Source organism: Terrapene carolina, unplaced genomic scaffold, assembly GCF_002925995.2.
Source record: "Terrapene carolina triunguis isolate 2854851 unplaced genomic scaffold, T_m_triunguis-2.0 Scaffold238, whole genome shotgun sequence".
NCBI lineage: Eukaryota > Metazoa > Chordata > Testudines > Emydidae > Terrapene > Terrapene triunguis.
Window position 1 is genome coordinate 10,093,195 of NW_020664589.1, and position 22,144 is coordinate 10,115,338.

The following is a 22,144-nucleotide window of genomic DNA, read 5'->3' on the forward strand; positions in this document are numbered from 1 at the left end:
AGCTGGGTCTGGAGATGCTAGCAGCCAGCCGAAGAAAAAGAAGAGAAAGAAACCTAGAAAGCAAGCGGAGAAGGCAGATGCCCCTCCAGCTAAGCAGGCAGGACCCAATCCCAGCAAATCTGCTCCAGCTAAGCAGGCAGGACCTAATCTTAACACACCTACTCCAGCCGAACAGACAGCGCCCAATGGGAGCAGAGCTGCTCCAACTGGAACAGCAGTGAGCAAAAGTGAGAACGGAACTACAGGTGAGAGGGTTTGGATGGCCAATTCACAGGCTAAATCTGGCTGAGCTGAGCCTTGTCTTTCTTCCTTCCCCACGCCAACAAACTGGGACTGGGAAGACTGTTCCGAGTCTCCATACACGAGTATTGAGTTTATCCTTTGCTCAGATCAGACTGCAAACTGGGTGTGAGGTTCAAGACAAGCAAGTTGTAATGTTGCAGCTGGGTATACTTACTGGAGATGTGCAAAGGAGAGCTGTCTGTAACTGCAGGGGGGAAAAGAGACTCTGTCAGTTCAGATCTAATCTAATTTTGTAGAAGCTTTTTGTAAATCCTATAATTGACAGAAATATTTCCATGAATTTGTAAAAATCTAAATTCCAATGCAAACAGTTGTTCTTAAACTAATAAACACTGCCACAGCACGTGTAGGACTCTAGACAAAATGGAAACTGAGTAACTGATTTTTCACTGTCTCAATTGGGAGAAATGAAATGTGGATCGTGTGTTGTACAGCAGGATGGTTTAATGGACTAAACCACTACTGTGGAATAACTAGATTCCCTGGAGCCATGGTTTAGATCTTAATGGGGTAGAACTCAGCCCTTGTCCTTCCCAGCTATGTCATTTTGAGTTCTGTGTTTGGGGATCTTCTGGAAGAAAGAGATTAAAAAAACCCAACAAAGTTCTTTCTGCATGGAGCAGATATTTAGCTTAAATTTTCCTTTTCTGGAGTCCTTTGTAGTGTGTAGTATAGTTGATGCTCTCCAACCCAGTGGTAGCTGCCTTTCCCTGGTACACTGAATATATTTAGTTTGCAAAACCCTTAGAAATCCTTCAGCGGCATATACAATATTTTTCTCATTAAATGTTCGAAGTGAAGTGTGTGTGTGTGAGATCCAGAGCCACAAGGTGGTTAGTAGTGGGTTCTCTGGAAACATAAATCCCTTAAATCACCGCTTCTCAAACTCTTCATATTGTGGGTCACTTCATCAACTAGAGATTGTCGTGTGGCTGACACCCCTGCCAGTGCCCCGCCTGCTCTGCAGCAACTAGAGTGCTTGGTCACCTGAAAAAGTGATTTTTTTTTTTCTTCACACGTTGCTAAGGAGAGAGGCTGAAAATAAACTCACTTGAATTTGATCGCTGTGTTGCTTGGTTCTTTGTTTCCACTGCCTGGGAGTATATCTTCTCATTTACAGGCACCCCCTGGAATCTCCCCAAGCTGCTTACAGCCCTTGCTGCTCTGATCTCCCCACGTCACTCTGCAGATGCTTCACCAATGTTAAAGAGGCAACTTCCTGAACCGCAGTTTGAAATGCTGCCCTAATGTATTGAGGAGTTTGGGTATGTCTGCGCTACAGCTGCACAGCTATGGTGCCGCAACTGTGCCACTGTGAAGCTGTAGTGTAGATGATGTAGCTAATCCACCTCTCCGAGAGGTGGTGGCTAGATCAATAGAATTCTTTTGTTGACCTAGCTGCATCCACAATGAGGGTTAGTGTAAAATTTGAGCAATGTAGCTAGGTCAATCTAATTTTTAGGTGTAAAGCAGGCCTGTGTTTGAAAGAGCGCGTTTCATATGAATAGAGAGGAGAGTCTTCATGATTCCCCCCGCCCCCTTTCACTCTTCAATGAAAAGGCTTTTGTCTGGATTTAGACGTTCCCCAGTAGTGTTTGCAAGTGTGATGGTTCAGAGCTGCACTAAATGCATGAGAGAGAAACTGACCAGCTGCCGGATGGTGCTAAAACGTTCTTCTGGGTTCAACCACCTTGAGTAGTGTTAGAGATGGAGGGGAGGCAATTCCAAAGAAATGTTCCTTTCTGAGGAAACAACAAGGAATCCGGTGGCACCTTAAAGACTAACAGATTTATTTAGGCATAAGCTTTTGGGCATAAGGTTGCATCTGAAGAAGTGGTTTTTTTTACCCACGAAAGCTTATGCCCAAATAAATCTGTTTAGTCTTTAAGGTGCCACCGGACTCGTTGTTTTTGTGGATACAGACTAACACGGCTACTCCCTGATACTTGACACCATGCAATTTTCTGAGGAAAGTGTGTCTTGCATTTCCTTCGTGGGTCCCACTGGAAACTGTCAAAGATCTTTCCTATGTGGCTAGTGCCTTATTCTAAGTGAGTTACTTCATTCTCCCACTTTTTTTACCAGGTGGAAAAAGTGATCCGGGTTCATTTTCTGCCGTGAATATCTTGCGTCAGAGGTTACATGAGAAGATACAAGAAGTCTCTGGTCAGGTAAGGGCATTAGCCATTCATTGGATAGGTTGGTTGGTCATTGTCGTCCCCCCCGTCCTCACCCCACAGTGCAGCTTGTTGCTGGGAGACGGACTGGGTGGCCAACCTGCAATATCCAGAGCTCGCTAAGTGACCTGTGAAGGGAATTCATTCTCATTGAAGGTGATGTGTTTGGGGCTGTCTCCTGGGGGACACTCCTATCGATGTCATTCAGGGTTTTGTGCATGAGTTGAGGGTGGTGTATGGCCCAGAGTGACTAGAGAAACTAGATAGACCTCTTTAATAACCAGTTCATACAGGCCAGTCTTGGAGGAGTACATCCACCCGACCAGAGAAGGAGCACTGTGGTGGGGGAATCTCATGAGAGGTGAAACAGCTCCAGAATCAAGGGCTGAGGAAACCCCAAGGTCTGTGGACTCCACATAGTCTGAGGCCAGGTACAGTAAGGGAGAAGCTCGTTCACAAATGTATGCAGAATGAAGGTTAGGAGACTCCCAGAAGGCTGAGATTTGGGATGTACAGTTGGAGTTCTGGGTGCTCAGCACCTCTGAAAGTCAGGCCCATAACTTCTAACCTTAGATGGTCCTGTGATAGATGGTAAATGTTTAAGGCACTTATGGGAAATGTAAATCAAGGGAGTTGTGGTCATCTCAGCTGTAATATCTAAATTCTGTACAACCCCTTTACAGCCTCTCTTCCTCTTCTGGCCTTTCCTTTAGGGTGGCACTAAAGAGCTATCACCAGCTGTGCTGGAGAAGAGGCGCCGAAGGAAGTATGAGAAGGAGAGAAAGAGGCGCCGAAAAAAGGAGCTGAAGATGAAGGAGAAAATGGAGAAGAAGGGAGCCCAGGAGGCAGCTGCAGCTGTGGAGCCGCAGCAAGCGAAGGAGGAGAGCAAGGTTGGGATCATCTTCAACCAGGTCAAAGTCTGTGAGGAGGAGGAGCTGAGCAAGACAGAGAAGAAGAGAGAGAAGAGGAAGAGAGTGAAGGGTAACCTTACCCCTCTGACTGGCAAGAACTACAAGCAGCTGCTGAGCAGGCTGGAAGCCCGGAAGAGCAAACTGGAGGAGCTGAAGGACAAGGACCAAAAGAAAGCCCAGGAGCTGGAAAATAAAATGAAATGGACCAACGTCCTTTACAAGGCAGAAGGCGTCAAGATCCGCGATGACGAGGAACGTCTGAAGGCTGCCCTGAAGCGCAAGGAGAAGCTCAAGGCCCAGCGCCAGAAGCAGTGGGAGAAGAGGACAGAGAATGTGGTAGAGAAGATGCAGCAGCGGCAGGACAAGCGGCGTAAGAACATCCAGAAGAAGAAGGTGGCCAAGGTGGAGCGCAGGAAGGACAAGGCCCGGAAAAAGGGCCGCATCCTGCCAGAGGACTTGGAGAAAGCTGGTGTGAAATGAGACTAGGGCTGCCAGTGTTGGTGGCATGGAAATGGACTCTCAGCCTGCACTTACGGGGCTTGTTGTGGCATCTCTTAATAAACTGTTTTACAAAACTGCTCTGATACCTGCGCCTGGTGCCATTTATCCCGTAGCCACCCAAACCCATGTTTAGGCACTTATAATGCAGCCTGATTTTTTCAGGGGTGCTGAACATTGGGCCTGGGGTTGGTTGGTTGTGCCTCTGAAAATCAAGCTGTTTACTTGGCTGCTTAATGTTAAGTTTGGAAGAGGGGGGCTCTACTTTTTCTAACTTCATGATACCCAGAGTGGAACATTTATATTCTAGGTATCGGCTGACTAGCCCTCATTTCTCTCTGATTGCAACTATTTATCCCTGTAGGGGGAAATCTGCAGCATCTCTCGTTCATTATCATTTAGTCTGTAGCATGTTAGCGCATCTAAAATTGCATAGAATCTGATACAGGCTTCTGAGGTTTGGCTCAGCCCCCTTAATGCCTTCCATGGGGGGCATGGATCATCGTTCACGTAGCACTCCTGTCAGTATGCGGCCTGGGGAAGCTAATGATCCGACCAGCACACCGAGTTCAGTGATGAATCCCGTCACCTGTCAGCTGAGGCACGTTGCACATATGCTAAGAAGATGCCTTCCACACCCAACCGGGTCTTTCTAGCTTTATTCATCAGCTGCAGGTCTCCACGCACACCCCCTCCCCTGTTTCCAGTTCTGAGCTTAGGTTGAAATTCATTTTTGATTCCGCCTTACCTCTTCAGTGCCAAAAGGGGCTGTTGCAAATTGTGAACTCAATGGCAAGGAAGGAAAGAGCTGTGTATAGCGCCATGCTCTTAAAGAGCTGCAGAATGCTCCCTGGTAGCCACTCTCTGACCACAGATACCAGAGCTGGAGCACAGGTTTTCCATATGGCAATGCAGAGACCTAGTTCTGTTTTCTTTTGTACTAGTGCAAATATATTTTCCTTAAACAAAATGAGTGGAACTTCCATGATGCATCAAATGGCCAAGTTTGGGGAGTCCACCTGTTAACCTGATTTTTATGGGCTGATTTATTATTATAGGCTCGCCAATGATCTGACTAGAAGATACTTAGGTTCTTGTCGCAAAACCAGGCTACAGAATTAGAGAATGTAGAGAGTTCAATACTTTGTCTGGCCCCTTGGGGTGTGTGGCAAAGACATTCACACTGAGGACAAAGCCAGGCTTTAGAGATTTTATTAAAATAAAGGAATTATCAATGCCCCAAACCATCGAGCCACAAAGCACTAGTACAGTTCTGTAGACCCTTGTGGTATCATCCCTTTACCAACCTACTTAAACTAGCATACTCACATCCTTCCTTGGGGACCTGGGAGTGGGAGACAAAGGATCAGCCTCATCTCTGGACTGCCTGATAAGTTCAATGGTCCGGGTTCCTCAATCCAAAGATGGTGGAGATCAGGGTCAGGGGTTAAGTAGCTGAGCTATATTGCAAAAGCTGAGCTGAAACCCCAAACAAAAGAGGCCTCAAGGCCAAAGACAAGGAAAAAGATCTAACCCCCACATGGTGGTTTCCCTTCCTATAGCGTCCTGGCACTATCCTGAATATTCATATCATTACCCAACCATGCTCAAATCTTATTTCCTCACCCAGATAAATCTTAGGGTATTCACAGTTTTGAGAATATTGTAACAAATCGTGTTACCTTTGGCCTGAGCTGTTAATTCCATGTTCTTGCAGCGTACCTGGAGGTTACTGGCATGTTCCAGAATTCTGGTAAACACATTCAGTTCGCCAAAGTTGAAAGGGGTAACTGGTAGGCCATTTATCTATGCCAAAGGTTACAGATACTTCTGCTAACTTGCTCTAGCTAATCATACAGGGTACAGGCCTGTAGGTTCTTTGCATTACAGCCAAATATAATGAAGTGATGTTTACTGAAATTACTCAGTACAAAAACATAAAACAATATAATCAAACCAATAAAGAAAAACATATAATCTAGCAGGCTAGCCCCATGGGCTACATACATGCTGCCCCCTAAACAATCTGGAGATAGTCCATGTGTAGATCCCCCCCCCCCCCATTGCTCCCTGAGTGTATTGGGTATAGGCACAATATTGTTTCCGGCTTCCCTGCATATGCTGCAAACACAGCATGCTCTGAGAAATGGTGTGTGGTGTTTCCAGTTAGTGGGAGCGCCTTAAACTGAGTGCCTGTGATTTGGTAGTAACATAGATAACTCTGAACTTTATTGCTGGATAGACATCTACACAGCATTCATTAAACCTCAGAGCAGGTTTGCTCCAAAGGGCATGATCACCTACGTGCTCCTGGGAGCAATTTGGTGTGTGAATGCATGGTGTGTTGCAGGCACATTAGGGGCACCGAGTACTTAGGAGCCAGATGTTAAAGGGGTCACCACAAGACCATCTCCCGAGTCCAGTCTCTGCGTCCACAAGCTCCGTCCTTTGTTCTTTTCAGCTTCACCACCCCCTCGGCTAGGGGTCAGGGGAGGGTAATAGTGGCAACTTCCCCTTTAAGAAGAAATAGACCACGGCCCCTTTAAATCCTCCCCAGCTCGCTTGCTTCTCCCCTGTGTCGAGGGTTACCTCGCTCTCGCGGGATTTCCAGCCCCATACATACATTACCCAGCATGCCCCGCTCTCTCTTTTTCCCCCTCAATCCAAGATGGTGAGTGGCGGCTGCTGCTGCTGGGCCCGGGTTCGGGGGAGGTTGAATCCGCCGCCATCCGCCCCTTAACCGGGGCCGTAGCCGGGCGCTGCCGGGCGGGGCAGACGCGCGGCCCCCGGAGGGACCAGGCCGGGCTCTTTCGCGGTCTGCGGGAGTCGGGGCCGGCCTGGGCCTCAGCCTCACCGGCCTGCGGCGCCGGCTGCAGCAGGGCCCCGGGGGCTGAGCTTAGCCCGTGAGGAGCCGCGTATCGGGGGTAGCGGGCGCCTGTTCTCCCGGCCGAGGGCCCTTCCCAGAGATGGGTTGGGGGTCCCGGGACAAGGGCAGGCCGGGGGCGGGGGGAGGTGGGGGACGGTGGGGGCCAGGCCTCGCACTTGCAGCGGAGGCCCCGGGCCCGGGGGGGGGTTGGCTTGAAGGGAGTGAAACTTGGCCGAGTCTCTTCTCCTCGGGCTGAGGCTAAAGCCGCCCCCAACTAGCAATGGGCCTTCACATCCTCTGGTGTGAAGCGGCTGAAATGCGGCAGACCCAGGAGATTGGGACCAGCGCCCTGGGTCTGCCTGGTGAATAGTCTCCTCACAGAGCAGTCAGTCACTCCTGTTTTCAGTACTGCAGGAGGGTGTGAGGAGCCAGTTTGCCTCTACCGTTGGGGGCAGAGGGGGCTCTTGCTCCCATCACAAAGTGGCTACAACACCAGTTGGAGGAGGCATTGCTCTGCACTGGGCAGAGTTTCTCTGTGATTAAGGGCATTTGAGTGAGATAAAAATGGCTCATCGATCGCACAAGCAAAATGACTTAAGAGAGGCTCTTTAAAAAGAGCCTTAAAAATCAAGATGAGGGAGTTGAGGCATCATGGCTACCCCCTGCAAGAACAGGGTCTAGACCTGCACACTAATATGCTCCACCTTAACAAAGATATAAGCCTCTCCAAGCAGGCATTGCTTGAATGGAGGGAATTTAGCATTTCTTTCATTTGCAGCCGAAAGGAAAGAAGGCTAAGGGCAAGAAGGTGGCACCTGCCCCTGCTGTAGTCAAGAAGCAGGAGGCCAAGAAGGTTGTAAATCCTCTCTTTGAGAAGAGGCCCAAGAACTTTGGCATTGGTGAGTAAATGGGCATTTGGGGTGCTTTGGGCTGTTTCAGCTGCTGGTCAAGAGATAATACTCTGAATAGGTAATGGTATTTGTTTTGGCACATGACTAAGTTTGTGTTAGGCATAACCAACATTTTTGTAACATATTTGATTTAAGTTGTAGTGTGGACTTCCTCTACCCCTGCAACTGATAGTGAAGTTCACAACTCTGTTTAGGCTTATTGCTAAATGAAAATATAATTTAGATATATCTTATGTTTTGGTAGTAAAGCATTGTTAAACAATTAGCAATGTTAATCTTGTGATAGGGATATATTATGGCTGTCTGAAATAAGATGAGTATCTAATTGTGGTGTAAATGGGCTCCTTTCATAGAAATGCCATTTCTAATAGGCTATGGACAGAAATCTTGGGTTTAGGGGTGGTGGGGACGGAGAGCAGGGATTGAGTATGGTGGTAGAAAACATTCTCAAATTCTGGTTTTAACAGAGACCAGACACACACCCCTCTTCCCCCCTGCATATTGTTTGCTAAATTAGTTGAACAGCAGCTTTTCATACTGTGTGCAGATGATGCAAAAGAATATTTGCTATCTGAGTGATAGTGCTGACATGTATATCCACCAAGATCGCTGATGCACTCCTATCTGTGTTCTATATTGGACAAGCTCACGTGACTTTGGAGCATCTGAATTGTGGTCTGTGTTTCAGGACAGGATATCCAGCCCAAGCGTGATCTAACACGTTTTGTGAAATGGCCCCGCTACATCAGACTCCAGCGCCAGAGAGCCATTCTTTACAAACGTTTGAAGGTGCCCCCTGCAATTAACCAGTTCACCCAGGCTTTGGACCGCCAAACAGGTAAGATCAGATCCAAAAAACTTTCTTGGCTCTAGTTGCCTATAATGAGGGGCTGAGAAAACAAAATATTGACTTAACGTGTAAAAATCTACATGTTGAGTTAGTTCAATTTGCAAGTGTGTTTTTGTGCAGGTTCTAATACTGATCAGTGTGGGGGAGGAGGAATTTGTAGTTCCATTCAAGAGCTATCTGAACACACTTGTGCACTGTCAGGCTAAAGCTTCACCATCTGTCTGGGGAAATCTTGGATCATTCCCACTCTCCTTCATGTTCTCCCAAAGATACAAGAGCTCTGATCTTGAATTTGGACCTTAGTATGTACCTTAAGTGTACATGGAAAGCACGGGGCCCAGGTACATCACTGTAAATAGGCAGTCTCTTGGGTAGAGTTGGATTGGGGATGCAGGCTTGTGGCGGCAACAGCAGTGAGATATGCTGAGCTAGAATAAGGGGAAAATTGGGGCAGGAGGGTCAGAAAGATGCAACTCCCAACACAAGGAAATGGTTTGTAAAAGGACAATAACTGTAGAAGAATTTTCAGCCTAAGTAATACAGAGTAACTAGTTATCTGGAAAAAGAACAGGAGTACTTGTGGCACCTTAGAGACTAACAAATTTATTAGAGCATAAGCTTTCGTGGGCTACGACCCACTTCTTCGGATGCATTATCTGGGAGGCTGATACAAAATGTGCTGCTCTATTACAAGGAGAGGGACAACAAGGGATAAGTTGCCCCACACTTTAACCATAGATCCTGTAGAAAGAGGGGTTTAGTTGGTTGATACTATGAGCAGAGATCTATGTTGGTATGAATGAAGCAGGAGTGCCAGGAAGAGATCTAACTTGTGACATGCAAACGAAAAGCTTAAAATTGGCACTGGAGCTGCATAGTGTAAGAATAAGTTAACACTGATTGTGCAAATGATGATGATTAATATTTGCTATCTGAGCATTAATGATGACTACTCACCACCAAGATCGCTGATGCACAAAAGTATCTTTTTTGGGGGGAGGAGAATAACCTGTCTTTAAGGCAACTAATGGAATCTGGATTATCTTTCAGCTACTCAGCTTCTGAAACTGGCTCACAAATACAGACCTGAGACCAAGCAAGAGAAGAAACAGAGGCTGCTGGCTCGTGCTGAGCAGAAAGCTGCAGGAAAGGGGGATGCTCCTACTAAGAGACCACCTGTCCTCAGAGCTGGTAACTTTCTACATTTGTGTTGTGAACTTGCCTTGGGGGTCTAGAGAGACAAGGCCTCATTGAACAACTGAAAAGAGTAGGCTACTTCGCTTTCTTCTGTCTTCTTCCTTCTCCACGTCGATCAATGACTTGGACAAGCTATTGCAATGATGTATGAATTTCTTCACCTGAAATGCAAACTGAAGAGCAAACAAAACGAGCTTTTTAACCCTGAGCTATAGCAGATTGTCCATATAATATTCCTCACTTGCAAACCTTGATCAGTAAGAGCTGGTGGCCACACGGTACTGTCCCTTGAATCGTGGATCTATAGGCAAGCCATGTAATGCTCAAAGGCCTTCTGTTGGCTTTTTCAAAAACTTGGCCACACCAAAGACCTTACTGTATTGACTTTCTTTACAGGTGTCAACACTGTCACTACCCTAGTAGAGAACAAGAAAGCTCAGCTGGTAGTGATTGCCCATGATGTGGACCCCATTGAGGTAAGTGGCTTGTTCTTTTCTAGGTACTCTGTTCTAAAATAATGGTCTGGTCAGATCCCTCTATTATATGGACTTGTAGGGGTGTCTGGAGCAGTAGTTCAGTAACATAGCTCTCTAACTGCATTGAGCTAGGAAAGGGTAAATCCATAACTGGCATTATGCTAGGTTTGGAGTCTAGCTCAGGCGAAGGCATGTTAAGACATTGTTCATTATAGAAAACAGCATGAAGTAGTAAAACTAACCGTGAAAGAATCTGAGATAAATTGTTACTGTTCTTATTTTACATGTTGTACAGAACATACATACAATAAACCGAATTGTACTGAATAGTCCTAGTGCTAAAGTTCCTGGCTTTTACATAGTGAGGCTTGGCCATTGCAATGATGTATGAATTTCTTCACCTGAAACTCAACCATGAAGAGTAAACTACACGAGCTTTTTAACCCTGAGCAATTGCCAAAGCCCACACTTTATTCTTTGCATGTTGCAAAGCCAAGACGTAGTCTTCATTCTTGGGGGTCTGACTCTACACATCCTTAATCTCTTTCTAGTTGGTGGTCTTCCTGCCTGCCTTGTGCCGCAAAATGGGAGTTCCGTACTGTATCATCAAGGGCAAGGCCAGACTGGGGCGGCTGGTCCACAGAAAGACCTGCACAAGTGTTGCCTTCACACAGGTTAACCCGTAAGTGTTTCTTCTCATTCTTTCTAAGAATCTAAATTTGATCAGTTCAGAAGCAGAGAGCGTACAGCTAATCCCCATAGTTAAAGATTGGGGGGTGGGAGGGGAAGATAGTCTAGAATAGAAATCTGGTGTGGGGTTTTTCCTTGGAAGATTAAGTACCTACAGACTTAAAAAAACAAACTGAACAATGTATGGGGCTTGATTAAAAACTACTGCTAATACAGGTGTAACTCTGGATATGTCTACACAGCAATAAGACCTGTGGCTGTGGTGGTCCAGGACAGTTGCTTCAGGCTTGGACTGTGGGGTTTTAGAATTGCATTGTAGACATCTGGGCTCAGGCTGGAGCCTGGGCTCTGATTCCCTGTCAGGGAGGGGGAATAGTTGTAAAGTATTGTCAGTCTGTTGCATGGAGAGGCAATGCTAAATGGTAGTTTTAATAGTAGAGGTGGACCTTTTGCCAATGATGTGTATAGAATTTCTTCACCTGAAAAATCATGTGGCATTAAGAGCTTTTTAACCCTGAGACAAAAGGTTCCTCAGAAAATGCTGCTATTATTTCTGTTGGTGTTCCAAAGGAACTAACACTAGCATCTCATCACAGTGAGGATAAAGGAGCCCTAGCCAAGTTGGTTGAGGCTGTCAAGACCAACTACAATGACAGATATGATGAGGTAAGAATTTCAGTGCCACTGGCCCTTTTGTCAACATCTGTCTTGAGCCCATACACTTCCAGATTCATTGAAAAATTTTTACTGGACAGAAGCTGAAAACTGTGCAGATTTAGATGCAAGTAGCTAGAAATAAACCAAAGCTGTCTGACAGGTCCAAACCTCTGCATACAGAACGTTTTGGTCCTTTGCATAGGAACTTCGCAGTCTGCCTTCCAGAACCAGGACTTCTGGAGTTAAAATTACAGCTCCCAGGATACCAGTTCATATCATATTTCACTGTTAGTCAAGTGTTTCTTTTCATTGAAAATATGTACATAATTAATATGAACTCAAACCCTGAAATGAAGTCTTTCTATCCCATTCTTTTCTCAGTCTTAATGATTTTCACAATCTGCTTAGTAAATCCATCATGTGGGGGAGATGTGATGTAGTTGCCAAATAAACATCTGGAACCTGAAGTCAGTGATTTCTGACTGCCATAAATTCATGCAGGAACTGAACTACTAAAGTTCCATGCTGGGGGATAAAGGGTTAACTGATCATTCTAATCACTTATGCTGGACTTACTGGGAAAGGGTGCCTAACCTATTTTTCTGAATCTTTTTTTCCTCCAGATCCGTCGTCACTGGGGTGGTAACGTGTTGGGGCCAAAATCAGTGGCTCGCATTGCCAAGCTTGAGAAAGCCAAGGCTAAAGAACTAGCCACCAAGCTGGGCTAAGTGTACTGGACTTGCATTTTTCTGTACATAAAAAATAAAATCTAAAACCGTGTTTCAGCATGGTGTCTGCTCTGGGATGGGCTTCAGAAAGAAGCTAGTATTAAAGCACTTGAGTAGTCTTAGCATTTACTTAAGACAAGAACTGAATAGCCATTTTGAGTGTTCATCAGTCCCCTAATGATGGGAGGGTAAACCCAGTTAATGAAAAGAAGGAAGCTACTGAATCTACTGCAAAGACTCACTAAACTAGAAACCACTTCACCCCTTGCTGCCAGTCTTCTGTAGCGTGCTGGGCAACTTCTGCCTTAATACTTATATGCTGTAAAACCTGGAGAACTTCACCAGAAAAATTAACTTTAAATGCACTGTGTATGCATGGCCTGCTCTTTGCTTTAACAATGGACTTGTGCCTATGGCAGTGCCCTGGGCCTCAGGACTCCAGTTGCAAAGCTCAGAACTGAACCTGTAGCTCCTGTGCAGTGAGGCACTTCATCTCTGTCAGTACACAGCTTGTAAAATGGGGGATTTTTCCTTCTGGCTCTTGTAAGAGTCCTTCCCCTGGCCATTTATTGTGGCTCTGTCTGAAAGAGTTTTCACTAGACCTCTATTGCTAAAGCAGCATAATTCCTACTGGGGCTGCATGTATGGCTTATGTCTGTACAAGCTATGATGCTACATGACTGTAGGCCAGGCCTGAGACTTGAAAGCTAGTTTATCTAGCTCATTCTAATTTTCTAAGCTTGATACACTAAGCATGACTAGACATGTACCAAGCTGGCTATATTAAACTATTTTCACTTGACTGTGCCTTAGGTATGTCAGCTACATAACTTAATCAAAATCATGACTTTTTAAATCTGAGTCAAGCCCTGCTTACAGTCTCAAGCTTTGCTGTAGCAAATGTCGAGGGCATTTCTGTTTTCCAGGGTTTAGTATTTTCAATTTGTGAGTTTTATGTAGATGTCCAAAACTCTGCGTTTAGGCTCTTTTACTTCTGGGGGAGTGCTGCACCACTGCCCAGGTGCAGAATTTGTCTGCCACAGATTTGTTTCCCTGAAGAAAAATGACTTTCTGAGGGGGAAGCCATAAGAGCAGTTGTGACCCTCCCCAGGAGTATGTTATGGAGGCCCAGGGCAGTGGCCAGAGAGGTAAATCACTGTGGGGTAAGAGGTGGGCCTGGGGAAGACAGGGCAAATGGCTCCTACCCTGCACTGGGCTCAGCTGCTAGTCCCAGCTGGGCTGGGGAGGATAGGACTTCCTTTTCCCCTGCAGGGCATCTGGGGCTGAAGCAGACCCTCCCCATGGCTCCTCAGCTGGAGGGGGAGGGATCCCTGTACAGGCAACTGCTCCCCATAGCCAAACCCTCTCACTGAGCCTCACCCCTGATGAGCTCCACTGTTGGACCCCCACCCCATTGAGCCCCAACCAACTGTACCAAGAGCTCCCTGAGTTCCACTTTCCCAGCATCTGGACCCCCCCCTGCAGTATCCCATTACCATTGCACCTAGAACCCCCCCCAACAAGCCCCTATGAATCCAGATCTTCCCCCCTACTGAGCCACCTGCACCCAGATTGCCCCACACAGAACCCTCTCAACCCCCACCTAGATCCCTCCACACTTGGGAGCTGCACAGTGATCTCACACGCCAGTGCTCTGTGCTCCCCAATACCATGGTGGAGCCTCCACATTTGACAAAATTTGCAGAATTTTAAAAATAGTGGGCAGAAGTTTTATTTTTTGGCACAGAATGCCCTCAGGAGTAGCCCTTTGTACATGTAATGAATGTACAGTATGTGCTACTGGAATGAGTCATATTTTCTTGTGCATTTTACTGTAGTACTCTTTCAACCAGCATTAAGTGCACTAGGGAACTGTTAGTGTGCTTTAGAAATCACACTGCTGTAGTATGCATTACTGCTCTGTGTGGACAAGCTCTTAGATACAGGTAGCCACTTTTGGTGGTTATTGGATAAATGCTGCCTTCACTTTTTAGTAGCTAGGCTTTTATCAGTTAATATAAAGGAAGCCCTCTGTCTAAGGCGCAGAACTAGCCAACTGCTATTCACAACCTACAGTTTAGCACTTAACACTCTGAATATCGTAGAGGGAGCCTAGGTACTGAAGAATGGGATTCACAAAAGCCAGTCTGCATAAGCTAGCCACTACAAAACTGGTGTTACCTAAGTCCTGCCTCTCAAAGGAAGTTAGTTACTCTTTGCATTTACAGGATGGGAAGGAGGGGTGTCAGGTTACTACAGTATCCTGCACAGGACTAAATGTTAAGGGTTGCACCCTCCTCCCACCCCTTGTGGAGATTTAGGCATGCTCGGACCATATCTACCAGAGTGGACTCCAAAAGTAAGATAGGTGAAAGAACCCCTAGTCAATGCTGGTGGGACTTGGACACCGTCAGCATAATGCTAGGGCTACCGAAACTATGGGTATTATAGCACCTACCCCATTAAGTTAAGGAAGCTTAAGTCCAGAGGGTCTAATCTGCCCTAGCTGTTAAAACATGGTGAGTTCTTGGTTCAGATATACACAGCAAAAGACCACATGTACAAAGAGCCCTTTATTTACTCATCTGCAAACCTTCCCCTGTAAAGTGCATTCTTTAACAAAACAATCCAGAGGAGCTGATTCATTGGATCATGAGTGAACTTTAAAGGAGGTATTTCTAATAGTTTCTCTCTACAATCATGACAGAAATACTCAAATTGTACCTCATACCTTGTGATTGATAAAAGCATTTCCTGAATTACCACCTGTACCAGGTGAAAGCACTCAATTTGAAAATATTTCTTCCCCACCCTCTGCGAAAACAGGCAAGGCAGTCATGGCCTAAGCACTACCCAACCATGGCTTAAGTTTAAACCTCATCTAAATCACCCTCTCTTGCTCAATAAGAGTTTGTCTTAATAGCTGCAGCTCAAATGTGCCTGAGAATCCAAAGCTCAATGTTTCCAAGAAGTAGCGACAACCAATTTCCAGTGAGTGGCCAGACTCACGAAGCTAGAACATCTGGCTTTACAGATTTCTTGTACAGAATCTGATCAACGGTTTTATGGCAGTCCACTAGCTGCATTGATTTACAGAGCAGCACAGTCACAACAAGCACTTGATAGGCCAGAGCCAGCTTGGGATGAAGACTCAAATGAAACTTGCAATTTGTGAATTCTGGTTCTTTCACAGCCAGGCCAGTTTCTTCTCTGTGGGTCTCCTGAGAGCTTGAGGTCTTGTCTGTGTTGCATCAAGGAGTGACCCACAGGGGGCCTTCTCTCAGAGGGGTATTTTTTGTATGAACTTTTTGTACCACATGTAGGATGTTGCAGCACATAAGCCATACCTGCAAATGGGAATGGAAGAGCCAGTCAGAAAGGGAACAAACCAGCTTCAGCAGGTGACTTTAAAGGAGGAGGGTTGGCTGTTACAATATTATACTGCTCTGCAGCTGCAACTTGGATTACTGGAGCATCTGCCATCCACAGATCTCCATGCGTTAGGCCTTAAAAGAACTCATTTTACAGATAGCCTTTCTGTGCCTCCATTTCCTTAAGTGACTTGTCACAGGCCACAAAGTGAAGCATTAGGAAAGCCAGATATTTTCTAGTCAATGCTGTTAACTCCCTCGCTTTCAGCCCACCCAGTGTTGCATAAGTCAGCCAATTTAAACTCTGGAAGCTAAAGTAATAGTAAATGCAGGGCTTACCAGGTAATTATGTATTGCATATGTTCATTCCTCAAGGTCACTCTTGTTTGGCCTCCAATGGGTCCCCCTGGGACTGTGCTCCCTATAAGTACAATATGGTGCCACAGATTAAAACATGCTTAAAGAATAGTGTTTGTACAACACCAAGCACAATGGGGTCTTGGTCTATGGTAATATAAATTAATAGTCCGCATCGCACGTGACTGTTCTAGAATCAGAACTACAATGGGGGTCAGTCTCTCCCCATCCTATTGCTTACTGTGCCTACAAGTTTCTTGAGTTATTTGCAAAACCTACTGCAGCTGTAGAGTTGACTCTTCCCTGGGAGCTCAATGGTGAATATAAAGCATATTTTTGCTGTAGCAACAGCATTCTATAACTGGTGCTGTTTTCCTTCTTGAGCCCATGCACATGGAACGGGTGCTCTTATCTCTGCATGGGTGTTGGCTTGGCCCCTTGCTGTATGAATGGAGGTGAGAGCATAGAATTCTCATGCACCTTTTCATACTGAGTTGTCATTCTGCAGTGCTGGTAATCTTATTCAAGACAGTAAACTTGGCAAAATACAGGAAACAAAGATAGAGGTGCAATATCTCTGTGCCCAGCCTACTGTCTTGAAATGCCTGAGGTAAGTAATTGGGTCTCTAGAGAAGTGCACTAAAGTCTAAGCCAGTTAGCAAATTAATATCATTTTTACACTAAGAAAAATAAGCGAAGTACTTCTGTCAGTTACTGCACTAGTACTTCTCAGCCTCCCACAGGTATCTCAGATTTCAGGGCAAGAGACACACTAGAGCAGTCTCAAACTGAGGAGGGGATAGGCCCATGTAAATTGGACAAAAGATAGGGGAATCTAGCTCTTTGTCTTACTGAAATCTGCATCGATAAAGATGGGCTCAGCACCAGTCACCCTCGCCATAGCCTCCAGGTCACGGTAATGCCAGTGGTTCTTTTCTATGTTGTTTTCAGGCACAAAAGGCTTCCGGGTTTCTGACAGCCTCACCACCCCAACAAGGTCTATTTCATCTTGGATCTAAAGGAAGGGAAAAAAGCCAACAGCAGATTTCTTTGCAGCTTGTTCCGTTTTCAAAATCCACTTGGTCCCTGGTGAATATTTATCTGGATCATAAAACTCCAGCACCATCTGAGGCCCACAGAGGGGACAACTGGTGGTCCCGCAGGTCAAGACAGAGACGTGTGCAGTGTAGCAGGGGAATAGGCAGATCAGTATCAGTTTCTAATTTTAAAGAGCACTACATTCATTCAAGCCAATGGGGGAAAAAAGCCCACCTGCTTTGAGAAGTACAATGTATCCCTCCACTTCAAGATATTGCATAGTCACGTGATCTACTATGGTGCCAAACGCATCTAGTCTTATTTGGCATATTAACAGCTTCTCCCAGACAGTCCCAGAGCAGAACTCTAACTAGTGAGGCTTTACTCTATTCCTCTTACCTGTCCTTTCAGTCTGGTCTCTGGTTTCACCTTCCTTTTAGGGACAAATCCTCGATTGACTAGAATTGTGATCCTATAGTTACATATAAAAACAGAAGAAGAAAAGAAAAAGTCCTTCACAAGCAAAAGCAGAACTCCGATCACCTTCCTCTACTTCCTGAACTACATACCAAGGAGAGTAGCAAGCCAAGCGTTTGGTGGCCACTTTTTTTAGCCCATTAAATGTATTTAAAACTCACTGTAATCAACAATTAGGAGTCAAGGCTCAGTGGCCCTACTGGTTATCAGGAAGATTCTTATAAGGGGAAAAGAATGATTTATACAAGAAGTCCAACTGCTGCAAGTCAACCTTTGGAGGGGAGGCACAAGCGATGCATGCTTCAGGGGTTCAGTTGCCTGCCTGTAGCACAGCAGTAATACATATGATTCTCTAGTTAGTATCTGAACATACCCTAGGTCTGTGCAGTAGAAGGGAGTAATAACATTTGCTCCACTCTCTGGGTTGGATGTCAGCTGTCCAGCTTCTCTGGCCTCTCGTTCAGGATCCACCAAGGAACGTGGCAAAATATAGAGCTCCTTGGAGTGGTCGAAATACCCTCGAGCCTTTACAGACCTGTACTCCAGTTCCTTTAGCTCCATGGGGCTGCAGGGAAACAAGATGCACTGAGATGAAAGATGCAGTTAGTTCCATAATTTCATTTAGGATTTATCTCCTTCCTGTTATTCCCCCACGGACCAATTTGCAAGGTGGCAAGTAAAGCAAAGAAGGCATCAGCAACAGTGGAAAGAAGGGGTGGAGGTGGGGGAGGAATGCCCCTGAGCTAAACAGCTGGGTTCATAATTTAGTAGCACAAGAGAAGAGGTTACATCAATTCAAAGTAAGATCAATCAGTATTATTCTGAGTGCATCCACAGATGCATAAATCAGTTGCCTCTCTTCCATGCCACTTGCACCCAAACATCTCTTCTGTGACCCAGTTAGCCAAACACCAGTCAGAGAGGAGGAGGGTCTGCTTCCTGCTAACACAGCACGTAGATGCCAAACCAACAGGAGAGATTTCCCTTCCCTTCTCAATCCCCGAACTTGCACAAATTGGGAATGTTTTCACAGTCAGTATTGGATGGCCATATGATCTAACAGAACCCTTCTCCCACACTGCTTTCCTCCATCTGAGAAACTGTTTCCATGCTCGGGCAGAAGCCAGGTACAGAAGGCATGATCCAAGGCCCTCTGAAATCAATGGGAATCTTTCCATTGACTTTAGTGGGCTTTGGATCGAATCCTAAGCACTGTCTCTTCTTTAAGTCCCTTCTATGGCTCTCATCCCCAGCAATACTTCCAATAGCTTCCTGCCCCGGAGTGGTCATCCTGTGAACCATACTTGTCTGAACTATACTGCAAACTCTACAAGACAAGGACCATGCCTTTTTGCATGTCTTTAAAAGTACACCTCTACCCCGATATAACGGTGTTCTCGGGAGCCAAAAAATGTTACCGCGTTATAGGTGAAACTGCGTTATATTGAACTTGCTTTGATCCGCTGGAGTGTGCAGCCCCGCCCCCCAGAGCACTGCTTTACCGCGTTATATCCGAATTTGTGTTATATCGGGGTAGAGGTGTACTGCATATATTTATGGCACTGCATGATGCCTCTCCCAGGGACGTGCTCCCGATCCCTATTTAAAATAATGGAACTAACATGACGTTTACCTTCCTTCCCTTCTTGTCCACATTGCTTTTTGTGGCATCCCTTCATTTGTATGTCATCTAATAAGCTCCTGGGGGCAAGGATCACGTTTATATTTCCTAGCACATAGTTGGAGCTACATAAACAAACAGTAGCAACCCAACTCTCACACTTACTCTACAGGCAGAGGAATGGGCGCTGACGCAACTCTTGACTCCAAATCTGCTATCAATTTTAGCTTCCACTTCCGACGCTGAACCTGGGAATGCACAAACACACAAGTAGTAGTGCACAGCAGTGTCATATACATGGGAGCTGTTTATAATGAGTTCTTGCAAATTTGGAAAGGAAATCCCATCTCATCAACAGGATCCCTCCATCCTGGGTCACATTGGTCTATTACAGGAAAGGCTGTGATATGAAAAGTGAGACCACTACATTTTAGGGAGAAAAAAAAAAGTACTGAAGCGTGGGTTTAAGGAAAATGAATCTCCCATCCTCAAACTTGCATGGAATTTGCCAATAGACACACAGAAAAAAAGTGTGGGAGGGTCAAATTTGGGGGTTGGCCAACCACTATGTTGTCGCTTAAGAGGGCAATGTCTTTGAGTTAGGCCATGCACCATCCTGAACAGTTCCCACTCCTTCCCAAGTGCTCAGATATCTCAGGAGAATGAAATGATATTTACCTGCCATGTACCAAGACAAAATGTGGTGAGGGGGATCAGTAAAAGGCCCCACTTGAAGAAGACATCCTCTTCAGATTTAGCAGAAGCTGTTGTGGAACTTCTACGTCTGCAGGGTCTCAAGCAAATCTCTGGAATACATTAAAATGAGAAACAGGATTTGTGCAGTAAGGACCCAGCTAAATTCCTGCAGGGTTTGCACCATCACAAACGGAAGGTGAACATGCTCCAAAGCTACCATTCTATTGGCTTAATGCTAGTCAGCTATTTTATTTACATTATACAATGTATCTATTAATAGGATACTTGGAGATTTTCATCTTCAGAGAGCTTTATAATTAGTTAATCTGCCCAGCATTCCTTGAGGTGGGTGAAAGAACTCTATTTATGACAACAGCCTTTTAATTACATTGAATCCTAATACATTTAAAATAAAATAACTACCCACTACCAAAGCAGAAGCTGTGCCTTTTTTCACTCTCCTCATACCAAATATTGTTGCAATGGAACATAGGTACAAGGCTGCTCAAAATATGACACCTTCTGGAATAAGACAAATGGAGTAGGACCCAAAAAATTCTTCCTTACCTTTATTTTGCTGAACCAGACCAGAATGTGCTTTAATAAGAGGATATCCAAAAAAATTTCTTCTGACCAAACAGTTTGGTATCTAAACAAAATGAGAGACATCTTGTAGCGGATCTGCTTTGCAATTAGTCCCACATGATAATGATTGTCATAGTGACCTTATAAGCTGATTTTATTTGCTGGGGGAAAGGTATTGTAGATCTCATCTGAACCATCATCCCTAACTCGTTCTAGTTTAGATGACAATACAAAGAATTTAAAATCCAATTTCAATTGTAGGAATATAGTTCAATGATGACTGCTCTTTGCCTTCACATCATTCTGTATTAGAAATCAGACAGAACAAATTAGGATGCTGTTTCTTAACACAACGATTGGGAACATCTCCTTGATATAAATGCCATCAGAGTTCTGGTATCTCATAACTTTTGAGCTTCATTAAATCAGTTGGCATATTACCATTTAACAGACATGGCCAGACTCAAATACTTAGTCTCCCACCAACATCATCATGTTGGTTAACAACAGATTGACAGCTGTCAGTCATTATTGGTCAGTATTTTAGAACTACCTTCATTTAGCTCTGGATGCTACTGGATGGCTTAATCCAGGGGTTCTCAAACTGGGGGTCGGGACCCCTCAGGGGGTCACGAGGTTATTACATGGAGGGTCGCGAGCTGTCAGCCTCCACCCCAAGCCCCGCTTTGCATCCAGCATTTATATAATATATAAAAAGATGTTTTTAATTTATAAGGGGTGTCGCACTGGCGAAAGGGGTCACCAGTTCAAAAGTTTGAGAACCACTGGCTTAATCCCTGACAAAAGATGTCCCCTTTATCTATGTCCTTCAGTCATCTCACAAGCTCAACATCTAGTTCACAAAAATGAATAATCTAGAAAGTGGTGCAGTGACTGCAGATGCAAGCAGACTAACTAGGATGCGCTCAGCGCAATAGCCTAAGCTTACATGAAGCCTGGAACATTAAGCACTTTGGAGGCACACAGTGCTATTAATAATTAACACTTATAATATAACCTAATGTATCCTTAGAAGGTTTTGGAACTGACTAGAGTTCTGGATGATTTTTAAGAGACCAGACAGATGAGGATTCATTTACAGCAGTCGTTATACACGCTCCCTTTTGTGATGAATGATTCCCCCGTCCTCCCCGGTTGTGTTTCAATGGGATATTTTAACAAGCCTCCCTCCGGTTTTGAGACCTCTCTGTTCAGACAGCCGCAGCTGGAAACAAGCCGCGTGTCTTTCATAATAAACACACACACACACACCCTTCCCCCGGCCCGACACCACTAGGGGCCCACAAACTATACACCGAACCTAACAACACAGATCAAGCCCATGGCCCCCATCTCGTCAGCAGACACTGCGCAGCGCCGAGCTCCTGCGCCAGGGCGAGGAGACGCCTGGCTGGGTGCCAGCGCCCCCTCCCTCCCCACAGCTTGCGGCCGGACACAGCGCTCAGCCCCCCGGCCCAGCCTGGCAGCAGCGATCGGACGAGACTGAGCCCTACCAGGCAGCCCGGCCAGGCGGGGCAACCCCAGACCCTGCCGCCTGGGCCCCGGGCTCTTACCTGGGAGCTGGCCTCGCGCAGCGGCAGCAGCAGCAACCGGGTCCAGCCGGCCATGGCGGGTGACCCCCAGCGCGCAGCAGCTGGGTACCGCTCCCCCGCGCCACCTCCACCGCTTCCTCTTCCGGCTCCCACCGGAAGTCGGCGGTGTCCATCCGGCCGCT

General features: G+C 45.8%; 3 protein-coding genes and 5 non-coding genes across 8 annotated transcripts in view; 7 read left to right on the forward strand and 1 right to left on the reverse strand.

Annotated features, from left to right (window-relative positions):
* SURF6 (surfeit 6) overlaps positions 1-3,975 on the forward strand; it is a 10,794-nt gene extending 6,819 nt beyond the window's left edge. Inside the window, exons 2-4 of the mRNA XM_026657358.1 lie at positions 3-245; positions 2,389-2,474; positions 3,194-3,975. Coding sequence (XP_026513143.1) covers positions 3-245; positions 2,389-2,474; positions 3,194-3,871 — 1,007 coding nt within the window. The 3' untranslated portion in view covers positions 3,872-3,975. The remainder of the gene's footprint in view (positions 1-2; positions 246-2,388; positions 2,475-3,193) is intronic.
* Positions 3,976-6,503: 2,528 nt separating this feature from the next.
* RPL7A (ribosomal protein L7a) lies at positions 6,504-12,321 on the forward strand. Its single transcript, XM_024212327.2, has 8 exons — positions 6,504-6,560; positions 7,534-7,654; positions 8,355-8,504; positions 9,567-9,707; positions 10,110-10,189; positions 10,741-10,871; positions 11,476-11,545; positions 12,160-12,321. The coding sequence occupies exons 1-8, from the start codon at positions 6,558-6,560 to the stop codon at positions 12,262-12,264; spliced, it is 801 nt and encodes a 266-aa protein (XP_024068095.1). The 5' UTR covers positions 6,504-6,557; the 3' UTR covers positions 12,265-12,321.
* Positions 8,209-8,283, forward strand: LOC112115297. The gene has a single exon (XR_002908809.1). It is a non-coding gene; the product is annotated as a small nucleolar RNA SNORD24 (small nucleolar RNA).
* Positions 9,420-9,492, forward strand: LOC112115298. The gene has a single exon (XR_002908810.1). It is a non-coding gene; the product is annotated as a small nucleolar RNA SNORD24 (small nucleolar RNA).
* On the forward strand, positions 9,849-9,926 carry LOC112115294. Its single transcript, XR_002908807.2, has one exon. It is a non-coding gene; the product is annotated as a small nucleolar RNA SNORD36 (small nucleolar RNA).
* Positions 10,565-10,643, forward strand: LOC112115293. Its single transcript, XR_002908806.1, has one exon. It is a non-coding gene; the product is annotated as a small nucleolar RNA SNORD36 (small nucleolar RNA).
* On the forward strand, positions 11,329-11,403 carry LOC112115295. The gene has a single exon (XR_002908808.1). It is a non-coding gene; the product is annotated as a small nucleolar RNA SNORD36 (small nucleolar RNA).
* A 2,503-nt stretch (positions 12,322-14,824) lies between the features above and the next one.
* Positions 14,825-22,101, reverse strand: LOC112115289 (surfeit locus protein 1). The gene is made up of 9 exons (XM_024212332.2): positions 21,984-22,101; positions 20,392-20,473; positions 19,807-19,934; positions 19,294-19,376; positions 17,881-18,072; positions 17,430-17,502; positions 16,845-17,007; positions 15,975-16,056; positions 14,825-15,611 (listed from the first exon to the last, which is right to left on the reverse strand). Exons 1-9 carry the CDS (start codon positions 22,035-22,037, stop codon positions 15,545-15,547), a joined length of 924 nt encoding a protein of 307 aa, XP_024068100.2. The 5' UTR covers positions 22,038-22,101; the 3' UTR covers positions 14,825-15,544.
* Between the last annotated feature and the right edge of the window lie 43 nt (positions 22,102-22,144).